The sequence below is a fragment of the Calonectris borealis genome, chromosome 2 (assembly GCF_964195595.1).
Source record: "Calonectris borealis chromosome 2, bCalBor7.hap1.2, whole genome shotgun sequence".
NCBI lineage: Eukaryota > Metazoa > Chordata > Aves > Procellariiformes > Procellariidae > Calonectris > Calonectris borealis.
Genome location: NC_134313.1, coordinates 118588101 through 118611726, shown reverse-complemented (window position 1 = coordinate 118611726; position 23626 = coordinate 118588101). Strand labels below are relative to the sequence as shown.

Genomic DNA, 23626 nt, shown 5'->3' with positions numbered 1-23626 from the left:
CACAGCAGAGAGGAAACAGTCGAGGAGCTTCCTGGAGTGTGTGGAAGATAACTTCCTGACACAGCTGGTAAATGAGCCTGCCAGGGGAGGTGCCTCACTTGACCTGCTGTTCACAAACAGAGAAGAACTGGTGGGAGATGTGGTGGTCGGAGGTCGTCTTGGGCTTAGCAACCATAAAACGATAGAATTCTCGATTCTTGGTGAAGTAAGGAGGGGGTCAGCAAGAACGCTACCATGGACTTCCGGAGGGCAGACTTTGGCCTGCTCAGGACAGTGGTCGAGAGGGTCCCTTGGGAGACAGTCCTGAAGGGCAAAGGGGTCCAGGAAGGCTGGACATTCTTCAAGAAGGAAGTCTTAAAGACACAGGAGCAGGCTGTCCCCGTATGCTCTAAAAAGAACAAGCAGGGAAGACGACCGGCCTGGCTGAACGGGAAGCTCTGGCTGGGACTCAGGAAAAAAAGGAGAGTTTATCACTTGTGGAAGAAGGGGCAGGCAACTCAAGAAGAGTACAGGGATCTCGTTAGGTCATGCAGAGAGGAAATTAGAAAGGCAAAAGCCCAGCTAGAACTCAACCTGGCCACTGTCGTGAGAGACAACACAAAATGTTTTTACAAGTATAGTAATGACAAAAAGAGAGCCCAGGAGAATCTCCATCCTTTATTGGATGTGGCGGGGAACATTGCCACTGAGGACGAGGATAAGGCTGAGGTACTTAACGCCTTCTTTGCCTCAGTCTTTAATAGTCAGAGCAGTTATCCTCAGGGTACTCAGCCCTCTGAGCTGGAAAACAGGGACGGGGAGCAGGATAAACCCCCATAATCCAAGAGGAAGTAGTTAACGACCTGCTACGCCACCTGGAAGCTCACAAGCTTATGGGGCCGGATGGGATCCACCCGAGGGTACTGAGGGAGCTGGCAGAGAAGCTTGCCGAGCCACTCTCCATCTTTTACCAGCAGTCCTGGTTAACTGGGGAGGTCCCAGACGACTGGAGGCTTGCCAATGTGACGCCCATCTACAAGAAGGGCCGGAAGGAAGATCCGGGGAACTACAGGCCGGTCAGCCTGACCTCGGTGCTGGGGAAGATTATGGAGCGGTTCGTTTTGAGGGTGCTCACGAGCCATGTGCGGGACAACCAGGGGATCAGGCCCAGCCAGCACGGGTTCATGGAAGGCAGGTCCTGCTTGACCAACCTGATCTCCTTCTATGACCAGGTGACCCGCCTGGTGGATGAGGGAAAGGCTGTGGATGTGGTCTGCCTGGACTTCAGTAAAGCCTTTGACACTGTCTTCCACGGCATTCTCCTAGAGAAGCTGGCGGCTCACAGCTTAGACAGGTGCACTCTTTGCTGGGTCAAAAACTGGCTGGACGGCCGAGCCCAGAGAGTTGTGGTGAACGGAGTTAAATCCAGTTAGCGGCCGGTCACGAGCGATGTTCCCCAGGGCTCAGTTTTGGGGCCAGTCTTGTTCAATATCTTTATCAACGATCTGGATAAGGGGATTGAGTGCTCCCTCAGTAAGTTTGCAGACAACACCAAGCTGGGCGGGAGTGTTGATCTGCTGGAGGGTAGGAAGGCTCTGCAGAGGGACCTGGACAGGCTGGATCGATGGGCTGAGGCCAACTGTATGAAATTCAACAAGGCCAAGTTCCAGGTTGTTGTGGTTTAACCTGGCAGGCAGCCAAATACCACGCAGCCGCTCACTCACTCCCCCCACCCCCAGCGGGACAGGGAGAGAATCGGAAGGGTAGGAGTGAGAAAAACTCGTGGGTTGAGATAAAGACAGTTTAATAGAACAGAAAAAGGGAAAATAATAATGATATTGATAAAATACACAAAATGAGTGATGCACAATGCAATTGCTCACCACCCGCGCTGACCGATAACCAAGTAGCAATCGGCACTTCCTGGATCACGCCTACCGTTCATATACTGAGCATGACGTCACATGGTATGGAATACCCCATTAGTCAGCTGGGCTGGCTGTCCTGATTATGTTCCCTCCCATCTTGTGTACCTAGCTCAGTCAGTAGGCACGGGAGCTGTCCTTGGACTAGGAGGGCACTTAGCAACAACTGAAAACATCAGTGTGTTATCAACATTCTCCTCATACTAAATCCAAAACACAGCACTAGGAAGAGATTTAACCCTATCCCAGCCGAAACCAGGACACAGGTCCTGCACTTGGGCCACAACAACCCCAGGCAACGCTACAGGCTTGGGGAAGAGTGGCTGGAAAGTTGCCTGGTGGAAAAGGACCTGGGGGTGCTGGTTGACAGCCGACTGAACATGAGCTGGCAGTGTGCCCTGGTGGCCAAGAAGGTCAACGGCATCCTGGCCTGTATTAGAAATAGTGTAGGGAAGTGATCGTGCCCCTGTACTCGGCACTGGTGAGGCTGCACCTCGAATACTGTGTTCAGATTTGGGCCCCTCACTACAAAAGGGACATTGAGGTGCTGGAGCGTGTCCAGAGAAGGGCAACGAAGCTGGTGAAGGGCCTGGAGTACAAGTCTTATGAGGAGCGGCTGAAGGAACTGGGACTGTTTAGTCTGGAGAAAAGGAGGCTGAGGGGAGACCTCATCGCGCTCTACAACTACCTGAAAGGAGGTTGTAGTGAGGTGGGTGTTGGTCTCTTCTGACAAGTAACTAGTGATAGAACGAGAGGAAATGGCCTCAAGTTGCGCCAAGGGAGGTTTAGATTGGACATTAGGAAAAACTTCTTTACTAAAAGAGTGGTCAGGCCTTGGAACAGGCTGCCCAGGGAAGTGGTTGAGTCACCATCCCTGGAAGTATTTAAAAGACGTGTAGATGAAGCGTTTAGGGACATGGTTTAGTGGGCATGGTGGTGTTGGGTTGACGGTTGGACTCGATGATCTTAGAGGTCTTTTCCAACCTTAATGATTCTATGATTCTGTGATCATTAGCATCAATTTTTATTTGGGAAAAAACCCAGTATCTAGTATTTTTTATGATGCTATGGTGCAGGGTATTGTGAAAGTGTACATATTTACAAGAATTAAACAATTTGTGATTTTAACACATACATGAACAAGATGATTGGTTAAGCTGTATGGTCAGGAGGTACTGTTTGTAAATGTATGTTTTATTTTTTGAAAGTCTTGCTAAATTCAGATACAAAATGCTTTTCATTTTTATGCATATTTGCAGGAAGGACTTGCTTAACTTTTTCAGCACATAGTCGTTTGTTAACAACTTTATTATGACAGAAGGTTTGTAATATAGTGTTAAAAGCCATGCAGTGCCTACAGAACACGTGCAAGTTATTTTCTTCCACCAACAATGTTGTTATAGGAGGAAACAGAAATGTTGTGCCATTTTGCATCTTCTGTTCTGCCACAAGGAAAACCTGCTTTGTTCATGTAGTTTTAAAACAAATCTGGATCAGAGCAGTTTATTGCTTTCTTAATGACACATAGTTAACTGGTAGTGAACTACACGTTCAAGTTGACTCCTCCCATGTTATGAAAATCTCCGTAGCTCCCTGACTACTGTTGAATCAGGCTGGTAGTTAACTTCCTCTTTACCATGATCCTTTTGGGGCAAATGCCTTCTCAGACAGTTTTGTCTCAGATCCACACACTGCAAGCTCTCACATTTCTATCTTTCCAACTTTTGGTGTTATATAGCATGGCTCAGATGCTGACCTGAAAATACTCTCTCATGATCAGACCTCCCGAGAGATATAGAGGAGCTTGAAGCAAGAAGTAAAACAGGGAAGAAAAACTATAGAAGAAATGGGATCCTACAAAGTAACCAACTTTGGTGGGACCAAAAGCAATGAGCATAGCACTAAGATTGTACAGGTACAGCAAGATCAACCAATAGTTATTTGATTGCTGTCTGATGAGCAAGAGATGTTGAAGGTGAAGTAGAAAGGAATGGAAAGATTCAGAAGTATGAAAAGGTGGACTTCAACAGCATCATGAGGAGAGACTGTCACTGGAAATCAATCAGCTGATAACCTCTAATTTGTCAAATGATTAAAATATTATTCCACTGACTCTAGATGAAAAAAACTTATGCAGATGGCAAGAAGAAAGATAAATTAGCCATTGCTGTCTTGGGTTATAGCAGTCAGAGATTTATACTCTTTTTTTGGGATAGGTGTAAAGCAGCTGAGCTATGAAAGCCTGAATATCTTTCACAGAATTATTTTGCTGATTTTTTTCCTCTTTTCAAGTGGAATTCAATTCTGTCTTCAGAGATAGCAACTCACAATGCCTCACTGAGATATAATAAGCTTTTTAGCTACACTAAGTTTATTAGTTTTTTCCATCCCTCCAATGCAAGCAGTAACATTTTAATTTCTTCTACTAGTACTAAATCTATAGAATTTATTTCAAGCTAAAGATACTGTGAGTAATTAGTTATAAACTTCAGAATTGCACAAAATCAACATAGGAGAAAAAAAAATCATTGTTACCTTGGAGACCTAAAATATTTAACTTTTTAAGAGAAGACAACTGCTGTCTGAATCGTCTAAATAAAATGATCTTCACTGTTAACTTTTTTTTCCTTAAATTAAACAATTCTGTAAATAAAAATACAGGCTTTTGTTTGAAATTACACTGTTCATTTCAGTAATGTGTCTTTTTTTTTTGGAGACATTTTCATAATGTGTGAAAGAGAACAAAACTCTTTTCTGCTGCGATGATACCATCTCCAAAAGGTAATTTTGATAAAATCTTTTAAGAAATAAATATTTATTGCTAGTTTGTTTTCAAAGAGTTAGTTTAATTGTTCAATTCACTTAGAAAGTTATACTTGTCTTTACAGTGAAGGAACAGACCTACTCAGGAGGAACAATAGCTTCCCTGATATTTTATGAGAGCTTGCGGAGAATAAATAAGAAATGTATGTGGAAAACTATATAGAAATTTAAATTTCAAAAATCTGTACCTTGTTCCATAAAAAACTGTTTTCTATTCGTGTTTCTACATACTTTGCAAATTCTCTTGAGTCTCCTCCTAGTGCCTTTGACTTCACAAACCTTGATGTAAAAAAAGTGAGGCAGAATAGCCCTTTCCTCCCTCTCCCCCAGGTGCATCCACAACTCACTAGGTAGCACCGTCAGGAGATCCCAGAGGTAACCTTCCAGTTTACCAGCTGAGACACTGGAGGTGGTTCACCCCATTATTTTGGGGAGCAGGTGTGCAGAGCCCTGTGTGAGTGTGTGGCGCTGTTTCCAGGGCCCACCCTGACTTGCTGAGCGGGGGGGAGGGCTTGCCATGCCGGTCCAGCACCGTACTCTGCCAGGTCGAGGTCCACGCACGCTGCAGGAGATTGACACTAGCAGCAAGACAACCTGTTGCGGAGCATGCCCACCTTTTGCTTGAAGAAGCGGCTTCCGCTCAGCACGAACGACAGCAGGTCCAGACAGCTGAGGGCAGTCAGACTCAAAAAAACTTCATTGTAGCTTTCTAAATGGTCAAAATCACTCACATGCTGTATGTAGTAGGCCCTAAAGAGGTGATAGGGAAGGAAGCAAATTATAATGACACAGATGAAAATCAAGTTTTTCACCTGGGCCCAGAACTCTTGGTGTGACCAGAGGGAGGTGGAAAGTTTTCTCGCCACTTTTACCAGGATGAAAATCTGCAGGCCCAAGAGGACACAAGTAATGCAAGAGACAGCTGCAATTATGGTGTAGTTCAGGGCTTTCACGCTCTCCTGCTGTAGCTCTTTGTGGAACTTAAAGCAAGTCGTATCATTGTATGAGCCTGAGCGTCCATACTCGAAGGACAAGACTGGCACCACAAAGACCATGACGAAGACCCACACAGCAGCGCTTGCCGCAATGGCGTGCAGCTTCCTGTAAAACTCCACCTTGTCCTTCCATTGAAAGAAGATGAGCCACCGGATCACCAGCGTGATCACGTAGAATAGGAAGGTCAGGTACATGTGGATGTGCACCATTGCACTCACCATTTTGCAAAATGGCATCTTGAATACCCACTTCTTGTTGACGTAGTAGTGCAGGCGGAAGGGCACCGTTAAGAGGAGGAGGCTGTGCACAACAACCAGGTTAATGATGGCTGTAGTGGTCACTGACAGAGTGTTCATCTTGACCAGCACAAATGACATTGTGATGGACCCGATCCCACCTCCAGCAAAGGCAACTGAGTAGGCAGTAATCAGTATGGCACTCATGGTGTTGGTATGAGTGAAGGCAGAGGAGGAGTCACTGCTGTTCCTATTTTCTTCAATCATGTTCCTGAGATCTTCCTTGTACGTATTCTAGAAATGAAAGAATACATGAAGACTAAGATAAGGTAGGAATGAAAGGGCCCATGTGAAAAGTCAGCAGAGCTTTCCACCTGGATCTTGCTCGAGGGATAATCCTGGAATCTCACAGCCAGTGAGCCAAAACCAGTAGTTTTATCCAAACATCCTCCAGCCTAGAGAAAAATGGCTGAGAAGGTTGGGCAGAGAAGCTGCTCTAGTCCTTAAGAGGTTGCCAGCCATACCCTTAAAAACAAGCATGAGTTAGTAATATGTGGGAAGAAAAGATTCTTAGAGAAATTACATGATTGTGGTGGTTGTGAGATCTCTGTGTTATTAGTTCTCCTTTCTTTTGAGCATCTGCATGCTTTTGCAGTGAAGATCAGAGATATTGTTCGAACTCTGCTACTCATTCATCAGTTTGTTCATTTGCAACATAAATCTGCCCTTCCCAGAGCCAGATAACAACCATATGTTACTCTTCCAAAGCTACAAATTTTGTTTGTAACCGAGAGCTGAGTTTTGCACACATTACAGTCAACTCCTCCTTCTCCATGGACAATTTATCTGAGTAAGGGATTAAACATCATGGATACCCAGGCTCCATGGAGATTCTGCTCAGATTCTGCCGGACCGAGAAGTGTGGGCAGTGCTGTCCTGGTGCTCAGGGCCATTTCACATCTAATAAGAGGTAACCGGGTGTTACAAAATGGGCTGTTAGAAAATGTTAGGAAAGGACATCCTGGGTTAGTGCAAATAAGCCTGCCTGGCCTAAGCTGAGGCTAGATGAAAGTTAATAGCAAGTTTAATAAGTATGCTATACATTTTCAATATATTACTGTTTCAAAGACAGATTAAATATAATTCTTATAATTCTAAATGTAACTTCTGGTAGGATTTTTAAGTACTACAAGATCATGTGGAAGGGAAGAGTTCAGGGGTGTAATCCTGAGGCATGTTTGCATCTATGAAAGTATCAAGAGGATGTCCACACTACAGTCACAAGAAAAGAAGGGGGGAAATTGAACAGTGCTGGGCTCTGTACTACCCCAGTTAAACTGCTACTGCTACCTGAACTATAATTTAAAACTGACTCTGGTATGTCATCCATTTCACCAGTGAATCCTACAACACAAGAGGGGGTTTCCTCCTGAATGAGTTTTTGCAGTTTTTGTTTTAATACTGCAATGTTGTTAACTTCAAAATGTAGTTCCTCTATGTCTTTGTACGAGTGGTGTTTCAGCTTATTTTCATTTTTAGGTAGCACATACTGCCAGAAGTTGGGAGGGGAAAAAAGTTCTTTAGCACTTCTCTCTCTTGTGGAGAAGAGGAAATACTATAACAGTTTTATAAACAAATTTGCACTGGGGAATGAATATCTGTGATGTATCTCAGGTGTTTTTTGTTGTTTCTTAACAATATTTCTAAGCATTTGCCCCTACAGTAATCAAGATCTCTTTATATGTTGAAAAGTCAGTTATTCTCTAGCTATCCTACTCATCTAAGACTCCAGATATTTTATAGTAATCAACATAAATGTAACTGCATTATCTCAAATTGATTTGTTGGTTGTTGGCACTTACTGATCTTTTCTGTTTGAAACTGCATTTCGGAGTTATGTGGTCAACTAATTCCAGTGCATTATGAGAAGTAAAATGGGTTGCAATGAAAGAGCTTTTTCTCAAAGGCGCTGCTGATTGGCACACCGCAGCTCTTGCATCAGAAACCATGCAAGTTTCTTCCAGTTCTGTTCTCTTTTCTGAGATGTTGCGTTTCAGCCGTGCAAGCCAGAAGGGATTAGCAATAGCTGTTCATCAGTTTCTCCAAGTTGTTAAGCTTTAGGTCGAGAAGATATCTCTAAAAAGTGGCATTATCGCACTGTTTTAATTTAAAATGCATATTTGAAGTTTAAAAAGTGCCACAGCCCTAAAAGCAACAAGCTGGAAATGCGGGTTGGTGTGAGCAGCCCCAGCAGCAAGGCTGCACATGGAGAGGAAGGACCCCTTCAGAGCCCAGCAGTGAAACTTGAACTGAAGGCAGTAAGGAACAGATAAGCAGAAGACAGATAACTGGTATTTTCCTCAGACAGTCCTATTAAGGGGACAGCTAGAGACCTATTTCTGTTTGCAAATAAGTAACGGAGACACTGAAATGCAGATTTCTGCAGAACTTTGCTGTCATCGCTAAACACCTTCATTGTAAGATTCTGCAGGAAATATAATTTTCATTAATCTTCAAAAAAAAAGCTACCGGCAACTATGATATGAGATTATCAGCTCCCCACTACTACAGGCATCCCACTGAAATATCACTGAGTAATGAATACAGAGAATAATACGACACAGGGTATGTTTCACAGAGGAAACACTGCTTTCTGGTGAAATGACGTTTCCTATTGTAATGACTTTCATATAGCTATAACCTGCTGACCTGAAATACAACTAACAAGTCCTTTGGCCAGAATTTAACAGGACGCACATGGAATGAGAATGAATGCAGGTCTTACAAGACAAATTAATTATATAACATAGGCTATATGCTGAACCTAACTAGAAACATGAGCTATAGAAGGCTCCAAGAGCCAGAAAATACCTCACAGAAGAGGAGCAACAACAGAAGGGACCACTGAAAGTGGTATCAAGCTATCTAAGAAATGGTCTTCCCCCATGCTGCTTAGCCCCTTGCCAATGTCAGCTGCTGTAAGCTCTTGCCAGCTGTAACAGCATTGCTTTAGTACTGAATCTAGCTTGCTTAAAGCTAGCTTTTTTAACTATCTTGCATTTTACAGAGTGGCTGTACTTTGTCCACAGAGTTACAGTTCAGTCTCACCCCTTCTTCCCTCCTCACCACACACCCCCTGACCCCAAACAATGTCTGAAGCACCAAGGAGCTCCTTCAGGATGGTACTTTGCAGCTTTGCCTCACTCAGGTGGCTTCCCTTCATGCACACTAACGTTAGCTCTTGACATCTGTAGGAACGGAAGGAGTGCGGAAAGGACTTACCCCATCGCGCATCCAAAGGCAGAGAGTTTCTCCTCAAGGAGGTATTCTTGTTTCCGTGCCTACCTACCCCCTCTAGCTACTGCCAGTTCAGTGATATTGCTCAAGTTTTGGAGCAAGTTTTGGTCTTCCTCTATGTTACGCCTCTCATCACTTGGTTAAACTTCTGCCGGACATATGCTTTAAACAGCCATGAGTCAATGACAGGCAACCACTTCATTTGAATGCCATAGTGGTTAAAGAGACATCTGCTGGTGCCAAGGGCTTGGGGACAATTGCCAAAGTAGCTGTGTTTTAGTTTCACAAAAGAGGTAGATTGCCAAGAGGCCAGATGCTGGGTTCTTTCAGAAATATGATCGACAAAAAGATTCTTGTGGATTCAAGATTCATCAGTTGTCAGTGTGGGTCAGGCCATCACATTCATTTCCTGTGACTTTCTGCACAGCACAGTCCATGGGACTTCCCTGGACTGCTCTCTTCAGGCCAGAGCATGACATTTACAAAAATGATTCGGTCTCTGTCAAAATTTTCCCAGTAAAAGAACATTCATACCAACCTTCAGGAACTTGTTTCTCTTTTATCCTACTGTTAATTATCCTACTGTTTAAAAAAACAAAGAGGTGAACCATATTTCTGGACAGAGTTTGTACAGCCTCAGCTTCCAGGCATAGTATGTACTTCTGGTTTTGCCTTCGGATTTAAAAATCCTTTGTCAAATTCTGGCTTTCCCTATAGATACCTGGAGATAAGTAGAGATAAAAGATAGAAGATACTTATCTTCACTTCATCCCAGTCATATTTGTTCAGTCACTGAACTGCCTCCATCAGCACTGTGCTCCTATTTTTTGCTTCTTAGATGAACAACTTTGCATTTGGCAGTGGTAAAATGCACGTTGCTAGTTTGCACCTGACTTCGCAATCCGCATCAGTCTGTCACTGGCTTGTCCTCTTCATTGCTTACTATTTTCCCAGCCAGGTTCATCAGTCACCATTATGTTACATCAACATTATATCAACTTATTAAAAAAAAAAATCTCATTTGTCAAAAACGATGACAGTCTTACAGTGAGATCTACTCTCAGTATAACAAGTGTTTGCAAAACTTATCCCCCGGTATACGTCTGCTGAGGGACTGGCAGGCTTCATAGAGATTTTCATGTGTTCCAACAGTTGGATTCTGCAGAAGAAGCATTTGCAGCCTGCATGCACCCAACTGAGAAGTTTCATTTGAATTCGGAGGGGAAAAAAGTTCAATTCAAATGAAAGATTTCTATTTTTGACAGACTTAATAAAATGGAAAAATGAGTGTTTGTCAGAACTGACATCTCTGCATTGAGCTAGACTAGGTTGGAGGCAGTGTAAAATACAAATATTATTTACAAAGGTCTGTTTAAAATGTGCATTTGTTTCACAAACATCCTCATTTAGTCTCAGAGCTACTTTCTGTTGAGAGCATTGTAATTGCTTTTTGATTTGCTTTAATTCCATGCTGTGTTATGGTAATGTAGGTAATGCTACTAGAATAATTGCAGCATTCTCTTCATTTCAAAATAACCACACACACCTGAAGTTTGAAGTATAAACATCTGCTTAAAGGAAAACATTACGAATTAAAAATATGAAATATGAAGTGTGTGTTTACATTTAGATATTGACTTTTTTCAAACAACTTTTAGTGATTCCTCTAACTCATTCACTAGCTCATGGACTCATGTCTTGTAGACTGTCTCGTCATTATACTGATACTTTTTAGTTTAAATCCAGTCTATTGAAGAACAAATGGGATGGAAAAACCTGTTGAGTTAGTCCTCTTTTGTTTAAGACTTTTGCTGCTTTTACACAAAAATGGAAACCATGGAACCTTCCTAAAAATAATTATTTACTGTCCTAGCTGTATCTTATCAAAGAGAACAAACTTAGCCTTCTGGTCCTTACAGAGATTGAATGCTATCAAACACATGCACAAAGATGGATGAAAACAAAAAGAGTTGCCTCCCACTTTTAGGAGGCAGTGTTGAACTACAGGACAGCAATATGAAAAAGGATAAAGCAATGTTTTCCTGTACTAGGAAATTACAAATAACAACGACGAAAACAGTTGTGCAGAAAAGCTTTAAAATGTGTTAAAAATAAAAAAACCCAGACAATTGGATACTTTTTTTCCCTAAAGTTGCAATAATTGTTTTAAAAGCATTGAAAACAAAGACTTCTGTTCATTCTCTGTATACTTACAGATTAGAGTTTATCTCCACTCTTCAAGTGTTGTTTACTTGTCCCTTCATTTTATGTAAGCTCTGAGAACGAAAAGAAAAACACCTGATATTTTAAAGAGTCATTGCCTTACTTCCTTCTTTGAACCTATGACGAAGCAACAACCATGAGCTTCGGCTATGTGAGGGCAGGGCTGCCCATAAGCACACAACATTTAGGAAGATTTTTAGTTGCATGCCCAGTGAGGAGTTCATGGGGAGAAGAAATGCCCCCTTGGCTTGCATGTCACTACCTCCTACCAGTCATCTGATGTTCTGTCAGAACAGCTCTTTTGTGAATTTAACACAGGATCCCCTAACTTGCAGCTATTTCTTAGCCATAGGAAGACTTCAGAACCTCCCATTTCTGAACAGTCACATTCTTCTACTGCCTAAAACGACCGAGTCTGCACACAGGTGTAAGCCCCACAGATCACACAGACCCTTGTTTGGAAAGGTTATTCCCCAGAGTAGAGGGGATCATTTGAAAGACTGTTTTGAGAAAACAGGGTGGGACAGGAGCAAAATATGATCCATATTGTAACTGGCTAAGTGTGGGTTTGGATATGATTAAAGTATAGACATCAAAGTGTAAGGGATGAAACGAAGCTCACCCTAAAGCCCAGCACTATGTCTCAGCCCTGCTTTCTGCCAAGATTGTAGCTCAGCATCTGGATCTCCTGGGACTCGGTGCCATTGCTACACCTGTGCACTGCTAGCAAAATGAAACTAGGGGATTTTATTAAAAAAACATTGGCCATGTCAGTATCGAAAGCTCATCAGCGACAATGGTTGTGGTGTGGTGTGTGTGGTAAAAGATGTCTTACTGCAGGACTGAGTCTCTGTTACGAATCTGTGCAAGGTCAGTTTTGCCTTCCTGCAAGCTTAACTCATTTCTGTCAGGACATAGAGTTATATTTGAGTATAATAGTTTTTAAAGCAACGGTATTAACATTCAACATTTACATATAATCTTACACAAGAATATTTTAACTGACTACATCCTGTTGCTTCACATTTGGTTAAAAAAACACAAGGGACATGTTCTGTGGTACTTCACAATAGACCGGTATCTGATGGAGACCGTCTTTTTGCATTTTGCAATTTTAACAGTGGCTAACAGCTAAAGAGCTGTTCAGATAATACTAAAAAGTCATCATAATAATGCTTAGCTCTTACCTATTACCTTTCTTCAGTTGATCTCTAATCTCTGTTAAAAGGCATACATATTCTCCCCATGCTACAGCTAAAAAGCTGAAACCTCTGTGGCAAAGCCAGATATAAAGCTAAGATATCCTTAAATCAAGTCCTGTACTTTCTCAAGTTAGTCATGTTGTCTTGGCTTCTTGTAGGTCTTGTTCTAGAATAAATACATCCCAATTAATAGTGGGAAGAAAGCCAAGATATCTTACAGACCTGCAGGTAGCAGGGTTTCTTTTTTCAGTTATATAATATAGTTGGTACATATAATAAGTTAATACATATAATATGTTAATATGTATAATATTGTTGATACGTATTGCTGATACATATAATAATTACATAACATATAAGTTATATAATATTGTTGATAAATAACAATGTTGTTTTCCCAGCAGTCATCACAAATGGGGTTTTCCAGGTTGACTTCTTTCCATATGTCTACATTCTGCAAATTTTCAATCCTTGCACTGACTCAGGATTAAAACAAATATTGAAATACCAGAGTATGGTCTGGGACAGACATCCTCATTATCTTTGTTCGTCTTTAAGATTTAGTTAGTGTCAAGCTTTAGATAGGTATAGAAAGCTTAATAGACATGATTGCCATTCATTTTCCTTGCTAAATTGATGCAGTTTGCCCAAGATTTAGCAACAGCATGTATAATCTGTGGAGTATGTTTCTCACACTGTCGTTCAAAGAATAGATTCCAGACTGGTGTGTTTAGATTTTCACCAGTAATGTACTGAGCTGGTGGCAGAATGCCATTATTTTAGAACATCACACACTACCTGAATTTAAACAGAGGTGCTAGAAATGCATGTATTTTGTAAGTTTTGAGTAATTGCTGATAGTCTTAGCAATACCCCAAAATCTAAAAGAAATATGATAGTGGGTTTGCACAGTACCATTGTATCACCTGGATCAGACCTTCACCTAGTTTGAATTTGCATTATAGCAACAGTTTCATGGGCCAAGGCTGTTTAATAATAGTTGAGAGTCTGGCCCAGATTTCAAGGACTACTTGTCCTGAGATCTGAGTAGCATCAAGGCTCCTTTACTCTGGATTGTGTGAAAGGTCCTTGAGAAAAGAGAACCACGTCCTTTATGCTCAGGCATAATACATGCTGTTAGCGATTTTTCAGCTGTTCGGAGGTGTACACAGAATAACCATGGCAACCCAGGTGGTTTTGCTTTTCTACATTTATTGCGCCAGGATTCAAAGATTTGGAGTGCTAATTCAGAAGTGGACCATCCAGGGTGGTAGGAGGTATGCAGGTGTGGTGGTTGGGTCTTCTGGAAAACTACTCCTTTCCTTCACTTTATATAGGTGGCAGAAAGCAAAAAATAAGATCCACCTGAATACTTTAAATTCACTGTGGGTAACCTGACTCTTTTAGTTAGTTGCGGGTAAAGCTGGAGTGACACTCCTGAAAATCGAGCTAACATTGATAGCAGAGAATCAGGCCCCCCGAGGGGTCTCTAAACTTGCGATTGCTAAGGGTGAGTTTTGAAACACTCCCCAAAGTGCGAAGGACAGTTACCTGAATAAATCAGCTCTGCTGGACAGTTGATCAGACTTCTGCCAGCCAGAAAACTCTAGTAGAAGTAGCAAAGTATTCCTTAATTATATAATTTTCTTTTACACTGGAAGAGCTAGACCCTTCTCTCCATTACATTCATGAAAGAATCAGGACCAGAATTATCAAAAAACTACTTCAATGCTGGTTTCTAGCCTTCTTTGTTCTTTTTATATATTCAGATCCACCACATAAACTTCATTTATATTAATAAATATAAGCCTGTTTATACCAGCCATGGCATTGTCCCATAGTTGTGTATTAGTCTTGCAGTAAGCCATGAGCCTGATTCTCCTCTCTAGTGCGTAATTTTAATACTGTCCAGTTCCCGTTTCACCAATGACACTTCTCATTGAGTCTGGTGAGACAGCAGATCAAGGTCCTGCTTTTTCAATTTTGCCTTTGATTTGTGTCTGAATATAAAGCAGCCAATCACAACTATGGCATGAAGACAGGTTCCTCTGAAACTGCCTTCCAAAATCCTGCAGTAGAAATATCAGGGGGCTGGACAGATTAAGCAAGGTTCAGTTTCTTGACAACTGACCTGATATAATCTATCCTTTCCTAAATTGAGGAAAATCCCATTTTGCCATGTATTTTAGACTGTGAAAGAGATGGTTGTAGTAGATGTATCTGTGGGCTGACCAACACCAAGTGTTGGTCACCTGTTCCTCAGGCCTTTTCTTATGATAGGTCAGAGCGGTGTCCTTAAGCAAGGGCAGTGTCTGCTGCCTAGGTAAGAGGATGAGATACAGGGAGAGCATCATCCGCTACATCTTGTGCTCCTTACGCAAAGCCCAGATCTGCTCAGAGTCCCTCCCAGTGCCAGCTATGGGCCTGGTCCTAGTATGTAAGACTGGCTGAATCAGTTATTAAGCTGTAATTGTGACAGATCAATTGCAATTTATCATTATGTAAAAGATCAGCTGCTAATATGAATAACTGAAAGGCAGTATGTAGTTAGAGTGAGTAACTTCTAGCTACTACCAACAAAATTATATTTTTGACTCATATTTCTAATGTGCCTTTCCATTTCAAGCACCTGAATAGAAAGATATTAATTATCTACAAAAGGAAAAATGTTCAGTATCAATAACAGCCAAAACCATTTTGTGGATAATAGGTTTCTTAAAATGTCTCTATCTGGGTTCTGAAGCAGTTGTGATTTGTGGCTGTCACCCAGGCAGTGCAAGGCATCCTGCGAGTGAGAAATACCGCCTGTGACACATCTGAAAGAACATTTTGGAAAAGTATAGGGATGAAAATGTGACTTGCAATTCCTCGTTTCACACATCTTTGCACAGCAGAGATATAAATTCAAGCTCCTCTGAAAACTGGAAATACATCTGGTGGCCTCCTCCTAGTTCCCTTTTCTAATTTAGGGGGAAAAAATACCCACTTTGCAAATTACTATCCTTGTGCATTATTACTCAAAATAAATTTGCTTAAAAGTACCTGAGGCAGAGTGGCGTGGAGAAAGTCTGTGTCCCCTTCGGTCTATCTCACCACCTTTCCCTCCTTTGGAAGCACTTCAATTCACTTCAATGCACTTCATTCCATGTTGAAGTATAGCATATCAACAAAACCACCTCAAATTTCTATTCAGCTCTTTCCGTAATCCAGATCTTTCAACAAAGAAGTACTGCAAACAAAACAAAACCTAAATCTACATCCAAATCTGCTGTACTTCTTTAATAGTGTGTGTGGGAGGGATCACAAATCTAGAAAACCACTGTTCTAACACTGATAATTTGCCCAACTTTCCCCATACCTGTTTTCTACTGGCACTCTGCTTTGGCCTCAGTGTTTGTCACTGAGGACAGGAGGAACAATCAGAACGACGTACAAAAGATATCTGTGCAGACTCCAGTCTAAATGGACCTTTTTGAGAAGGTGTCTTACCTATTTTTAACAACTGCACATTTCCAGCAGTCTATCACCACCTTTAATATTATCTTGTTCTGCAGGATTTTACTAGTTCACATCTGTCGCATGCCAGTAGGTTTTTCAGGAGATACGACTTTCATGAGGAATCCAGCACAGCAATTAACTCGTTATCGAAGCTTGTTCTCACCAGGGTAAAAAAAATGGAGGGGGGAGCTGATTGACAAGGAGATGCATTACTCCTGCCATAAGGATGACATTAGACTACAGAGAATGAAATCATATATGCGGTACCATGCCGATCCTATATGCATATATGCCTTTCCAAGAAGAAAAAGCCCTTCCCTTCACCTGAAAAGACAGTGCTCATCCTAAAATTTGTTTAAACTCTGTACTAGCTGCTCACTAATTGCCTGCTGAGGCAGGCAGTGTGTTGTAAGGAACAATATTTTCAAAAAAAAAGATTACAGCACAAGTCTATTGCTACTCACCCTCAAAATGTTTACTGCAATTGCTAATACTAATCTATACTAATACTAGTCCCATATTAATAATACTAATTAATAATTAATCCCATATTAATTAATACTACTAATAATCTAATACTAATCCCACTAACCCATTTTTATTCTCAGATTGTTTATTTCATTTGATTTCTGACTGCAGAGGTAATACAAATGCTATCATCATGTGAGTGGAAAAAATCATTTTACTAATGATCACTTTCATGCTGAATATACAGAGATATTTATGAAATTTAGTATGCTAAAATGTGTTGCCTCTGTTGACAGAGGAACAAACCTCTCTGCATTAGTCTAAGAGTGTCTGTCTAGGAGCAGTGCAGAAAGCAAAGCTTAGTACTAGTGCTGCTAGACTGATACTGAAGATGCTTTCCTACCTCAGCATAAGCACAAGGAAATACATGACTTCGCTACTACAGTTGGGTTAGACAGGAATTCAGGGTTCCTCCTGTCTCTTTCAGAAATGAGGAATTTACTGCAAGGAAATTGTTCCACACTGCATTCATAAAGTACATTGATTTGTAAGAGCCTTTCCTGATCAGCCCTGCTAAAAACTGCATAATGGAATGAGGCGCTGAATGCATGCGGGTGCTCTATTACATCAAATTGTTCAGGCTGAAATGGTTCATTTTGCTGTTAAATCTGGAGGTTTCTGTTCTGAGCTAATGATAAGCATTTGTATTAAGATCTTAAGTGCATTTGCCAAAATGTGAAGCTAATTGTGTTAGGAACAAGCTCATTAGTAATGCATTTTTTAAGACTTTTGCTTATCTGAAGTTCAGCTGAAATGTTTAGGATGCAGCTAGAGAGTCCAGCCAGCAGCAACTGCAGAAACAACTAGGGTAAAGGCTGCTGTTCTGGGCTGTGGGAGGAGTACCCACACCTGCTCTTTGTCCCACCGTCCTCCTAACTCGCTTTCCCTAAGCCTCTCTCCCCATTTCTTTGACACAGGACTCCCCAGAAAATCTTGGGCCATGCTGCTTGTGGCCATGTGTGATAGTTCTTGCCCAAATCTGCTTATTTGGTTTTGGACTGCCCTGTGCTGTGGCGTGGCACAGAGCACCATGCCATTGGGCCCCTATTCTTGGTTGGTCTTTAGACCTTTCTGTAAAAAATGGAATTGAAAACAATAAACTGTCAATTAGCTTCCCTGCCTAACTTCCTTCTTTTCATTTCATCCAGGTTATTTCATGTTCTGTACAGCTTTCCAATCACTGGAAAGCATAAGTGCCAAGTATTTCACATCATTATTCACTATAGCTCTTACTAGCTCTTCTTAGCTGAAGGCAGACTGACAGGATATTCCTCTATGATATTATGAGCTCTACAAGATAGATGTAAAAAAAGAGAAATCCAACTGGAGTCAGTGGAGCGTGGTGGAGAGAAGCCCAAAATAGCACCAACATAAGTTGGTACAACAGTGCGTGGTGTAGGAGATACCCTGTGCAGATATGAGCTCTGATCCCAAAACAAAACAGCCACAGTAGGGCAGTGACATGCCCTTTAGCTTCTCAACAGGATTTGTGGAGACTTGCCACAGCAACAGGCCTCTAGCCCCATTCCTTCTTGTTCTCAAGTTAGCACATTAAGCACTAATTCGAATACATCTTCACAGAAAAGATACCCCCAAAATAGCTTTCCTGTTGATATCAGTGATGTTAAGGATTTGGGGAGACTAAGAAAATAAAGCACACAGTTAATGTGCTTAATTGTGCTACTGAATTGGAAATGAGAAGCATCAGCTCACTGAGGAGAGATTCCTGTTGCTAGCTTTCTTTTCTCTCTGCACCATCAAATCAGGATCATCACTGAAAGTGATTCAATGGTTTCTACAGCCCTCATGGTGAGAGATCTCACCGTTCACTGCTAAGTATCTTAGCACAATGCAAAGTGCAGATAAAGCAATACCTATTGAGTATCCACTCCAGATTTTCCCTTATGCCTCTTACTTTGGCTAAAACTCTTTTCCTCTTAATTTCGCTTAAGAAGAAAGATTTCACTCTGTTCAGTGAGCTGACAATAAAATAACAAATTCTGTATCAAAAGCTATCTCCACTTAATTTTCAGATTCAGTTTCCCCTAGACAAGTTACTGGGCATCTGAGCTCATTCTGTTCCCACACCTAAGATTATCCTCACATGAACTTAATTTCAGCTGTGCACCAGAGATCTCTTCTAGGTTAGGAAGAAGTTGGTTTATCTGGTGAGAGTTTCCAGCATTATATTTTGCTATGCTTTTTTTGAAGTATTTTCACCCTGAACTTTTTCGTTTCATATTCAGAAGCAGCTTGCACGTGTTGTTTTAGGGGTAAAAGGGTAGAATTCATGCAGTCTTTCTGTATGGCATTGGTAAAAGAAGATATGCATGTTACCATGCGAGTCTGAGGTATGTGTGCAATTCTGAACGCAATGCTATGCAGAAATATCTAAGCTAGCTTTAAATAGGTAGTTGGTGATAAATCTGTGTTAGTGTGATGCTCCCTCTAGTCAAACTTATCCCAGTTTTCCAGGCTTAGAGGCTGTAGTATTTTCAGCGCTTCAGTTAGCTCCTCCAGAGCTAGTTTCGGTACCTCTGCATGACGCTGCAGAAAGCCATGTGCATATCCCAGTTTGTGTCTATTGTGGCTGTTGAATCATAAAAACATCCAGGTTGGCAGGGACTTCCAGAGATTCCACAGTCAAACCTCCTGTTGAAAAGAGGGCCTTAGACTGGGTTGTTCAGGGTCCCATCAAACCAAGTCTTGAATATTTCCAGCAAAGAATATTCTGCCACTCTGTCTATCTTGGACCAGGAAGACCAAACCTGGGCACAACATCCCAGGTGAGGCCTAATGGGTGCTAAGTGGAGGGGAATAATCACACCCTTGACCTGCTGGCTGTAGTCCTTGACCTGCTGGCTGTACTACTGCTGATGCAGCCCACAACAAGGTTCCCTTTCATTGCTGTAAGGGCACACTGCTGGCACACATTCAGGCTGCACCCCGGGCAGTCAGACACAGACACCCCCACACACCCCTACTGCTGTATGGGATTACTCTGCCCCAGGTGCGGGATTTAACCATTATCTTTGTTAAACTTCATGCAGTTCTTGTTGGCCCAATCTTCCAGCCTGTTGCTGGTGTTTGGTGGCCCTTCCTTTCAGCATCTTTATCCTCCCAATTTGTTGTCATCTGCAAACTTGCTGAGGGTGCATTCAATCCTGTCCTCCCAGTTTTTTATAAAGCTATTAAATAGTATCAGGCCCAGTATTGACTCCCAAGGAACTCCACTTGTGACTGGTTGCTGGTTCAGCTTTGAGCCATTAGCCATTACCCTTTCAGCTCAGCATTTTAGCCAGTTGTCCACCTACCTACAGTGGTCCATCTGTCCAGTTTGTATCTTGCCAGCTTGTCAACAGGTTATTAAGATGACCATGACAAATGCCTTGCTAAAATCAAGGTAGATGATGTCCATGGCGCTCTCCTCATCCACTGAGCAAATTGTTTCATCAAAGAAGGCATCACAGAATGGCAAATAAAGTAATCGCAATGCTCTTTGTAGGATGACAAGTACTTTTCTCCTAAATAAACCACCTTTACACCAAGCTCTTCATCATTTGACAGCTAGTGGTCCCAAAATTTCCTTTAGACAATGCCACCTATACTCTTAACACCTTCTTAAATGCTTAAAATAACCCTGATTGTGAATCCAAACACCTGGAATAAATTCTTTCTGCCCTTCTTCCAAAATCTGCACCTGTTTATCCTTCTCTGTAGAAGGTCAGTGAATGAAAAGAGGCAAGCTTTGAGAAATGCACAGCTCAAGCTGGGAGGCCTCATGCCATCGCCTGCAAGAAACTACACACCTGCAATCACTCGCTTCTGCCAGGATGCAGCAGGAGGGCGAGCGTTCCCACCACCAAGCCGAGGGCTGCCTGGTGCCTCAGCTTCTGAGATACAAGGTTGGGAGAAATCAAACTGGGCAGGTCTACATAAAGCCACCCCTACTTATCCACACCAATATATTTGTCACCTTGTGATGTAAATTGAGATGTAAAATGTCCCATCAGCGATGTAAATTGAGATGTAAAATGTCCCATCAGCTGTGACTGCGTGGAAGGCAGACCTGATGATGGTCTGATCTCTGTCTGTGACACCTCTGTCACCCTGAGACTGAACGGCAGCTGCACATATTTCTGGGACATGAAGTTCAGGCAGCTCCAGCTGATATGGATGGCTGCAGTGCAGCCCATGCTACAAGAGGGTCCTCTACCTCAACACCAACTTCCCATAGAAGATTTTCTTTTCAAGATCCTCCACAGCCCTAGCCTTGTTTCTCAAAGCAGCTACTCCCAGTTTCAGAATGAAGATCATAATGAGCAACTGCACTTCCCAGAGACTCTTTAAGGTAAGGATAAAGTGATTGAAATGGTCCCTCTCTGGCATGGCTCTGGGACTGAGAACCATGAACTAAGAACCGCCACAAAGCTGCAAATACGGTGCAATCTCTTTAACCAAGCTATTGCCCCTCCAACTTCTTAAGGAAATTGATAAGAGCATACTTATCAAAAAAACCCACAACAACTTACCAAAATAAAATATTGTGCTGCAAAAGTTTCTGCATTGAGTAAGGAGAAGATGTGGTGTGGGTCACCTTATTCAATCTAGCTTTGAAAGGTATTCGGATACTTTGTGAAGATCAGCTAGATGTTATGACAACGTCATCATTATATGAACCTATACATAATGGTAACAACTATTTTATCCAGTTATTGGTATTGCCAGCTTTTTCACTTTTAAAATGGCGAGCAGAATCTTCTCAGACTCTAGTTGCTTCTGACAGTGTACTTGAAAGGCTGGTTCCTTTATGTACCAGAATGAAGCACAACCCTATAGCATATAATCATGCAACAAAGCAAGGCAAAATAGCAATTTGGGGGCCAAACATAAACAACATACTCAAAGGAGTAATGCCTTTCCATGGGTGCTAAGACCACCAGGGAGGTTTAAGCTTTCATGTAGTGAGATGCTCCTGGACAACAGCAAGTGTATGGACAATTACTGTGGAGCATCTGGTGCCCTTCAAATGTGCAGCCTAGTTTTCCCTGCTGTAATTTTTTAATGTGTTTCAACTGATAATGTTGTCACAAAGCTGAGAACTGCAATGGTACAGCTCAAAGTGGAAGGTGAAAAACCAATTCTGCTACGCTCTGTCTTCTCAGCAGGAGGGGCGCGGACCCGGTGGGTTCACAACAGGGGGAGAAAAAAGCTGCCACTGCTGCTACAGAGATAAAAACAATGCACCTGATACATGATCACCCAGCAAAGTTCGGGAGTCCAAACAGATCACCACTGCGTAGTTACCTGCATAATACACACGTACACCAGTCTGCATTTGGTGACACAGGCCATTTTTGCTGGTGTACCTAGTGATCACTTTTCTCTGTCCTCCAGCCACAGCTCTGTCTTGTCTGATCTATCTGTATTACTCCGTTCATGCTTTGCTTTTCCCTGATCACTGAGAAAGACACTCGGCTGCTCTTGTGGCTAACAAAGGAAAGCTCTGCTACATGAATAAAATGAAAAAACCTGTCACCCAGGATTCCTTTGTTGCCTTCCTAATGGCCTCCTGTACACGCTGAGCAACAGGAGGACAGGGATGTAAAATTCAGTACTGAAGCAGATAACCAGTGGCTGAGCCAAAGCCCCTCTAGAAGTGGACACTCAACAGCTGTCCTTGCTGAGCTGTGCAAGTGTCTGAGAGAGCCAGGGAAGTTGTCCAAAAGCACTGAAGTGAAGGCAGAGCTGGCCACCCTCTGACTATCAGGGGAACTTGTGATCCTCAGAATCTGAGCTGATTTTCAAAAATTTATTCTTCATGAAAGAGTATCAAAGCCTATGAGAAAGCTAGCAGAAGCAGTAGGGAAATTTCCTTCTTAGTCTTTTTTTAAAGATTGACTGTCAAAACCAATAACAGTACTCTTGTCTTTCTGGCTTACATTTTCTTTTAATAAATTAATTTTCAGAAAGGATTATGAAAGTGTGGATGCTATTGTAAAAGAAGCCCAGGTGCCCTTCCTGCAACAGTGACTCCCAAAACACACTTTTAACTACCTTTTACTTTGCTTCCACAGATTTCACAAAATCTGACATTCATAACTGCTGCAGTGGACTAAAAACCCGAAGCACTTTTAACTTCCATCCTATAACGTTTCCTCCCAGGTTTGCTTTAAGCTTACCTCCCAGCAGGAACTGTTAAGCTCCATCCAGATCTGCAGCCTTCTCATTAGAGTTTAATAATATTTCCCTCCTCCTCTCCAAGGTGAGGGGTAAAATGCTCCCTTCTGCATATCTGCCTCCAGTACCTCTGCTGAGTACCTTTGCAGCACTTACCCACGGACTCTCCAGCGGCATAGCCAGAGACTCGCCTTGCTCTGTACAACTTCCTCGACTTTGCAGAGAAGTGCTGCTGAGGAACTGCAACTGCAACCCAGCTCTGTCTGCTTCCTGAGATGTCACACATTGCCCATAAACCACAAACAGCTGAAAAATGTGATTGGACCAATTGTTATCGTGACATGTATCAAGTCTATTGATGTTGACGTGTTTGGGGGTTTAATTTATTCTTGTTCTGTTCAATACGTATCAAATATTTCCAGTTATTGCAAAATGTATCTGCTTGTAAGCAGTTACAGGTGCAAGAGAGAAAGAGGACTAATTGGACTGCAAGTGAAAAAGCACATGTGGGAGCATGTGTTCATAGTCACATATGTGGATATGTAGATACAGGTATTTCTCTCCTTGTGGTTCAAAGGCCACTCAGCCCCTCAGCAGCATTTGCTCAGTTGCTCAGATAACACCTGAGAGGTGAAGATATTGATCTGAGAGCCATTGCAGGCAGTTTCCTCATGATGCAGTGGTAAAACATTTGTAGTAATCCTGAAGCAGGCCAGCTCGCAAGGCTGAATGCTTTCTG

At 42.1% G+C, this 23626-nt stretch overlaps 1 protein-coding gene across 3 annotated transcripts; it reads right to left on the bottom strand.

The window, feature by feature from the left end:
• Positions 1–3179: 3179 nt before the first annotated feature.
• GPR141 (G protein-coupled receptor 141) lies at positions 3180–23094 on the bottom strand. 3 transcript variants are annotated; one of them, XM_075143090.1, is made up of 3 exons: positions 23044–23094; positions 11471–11532; positions 3180–6253 (listed from the first exon to the last, which is right to left on the bottom strand). In XM_075143090.1, exon 3 carries the CDS (start codon positions 6224–6226, stop codon positions 5306–5308), a length of 921 nt encoding a protein of 306 aa, XP_074999191.1. In that variant the 5' UTR covers positions 6227–6253; positions 11471–11532; positions 23044–23094; the 3' UTR covers positions 3180–5305. The 3 variants fall into 3 exon arrangements, with proteins under 3 accessions (XP_074999191.1, XP_074999192.1, XP_074999190.1); XM_075143091.1 differs by lacking the exon at positions 23044–23094 and adding an exon at positions 22890–22945; XM_075143089.1 differs by lacking the exons at positions 11471–11532; positions 23044–23094 and adding an exon at positions 9242–9383.
• Positions 23095–23626: the final 532 nt, after the last annotated feature.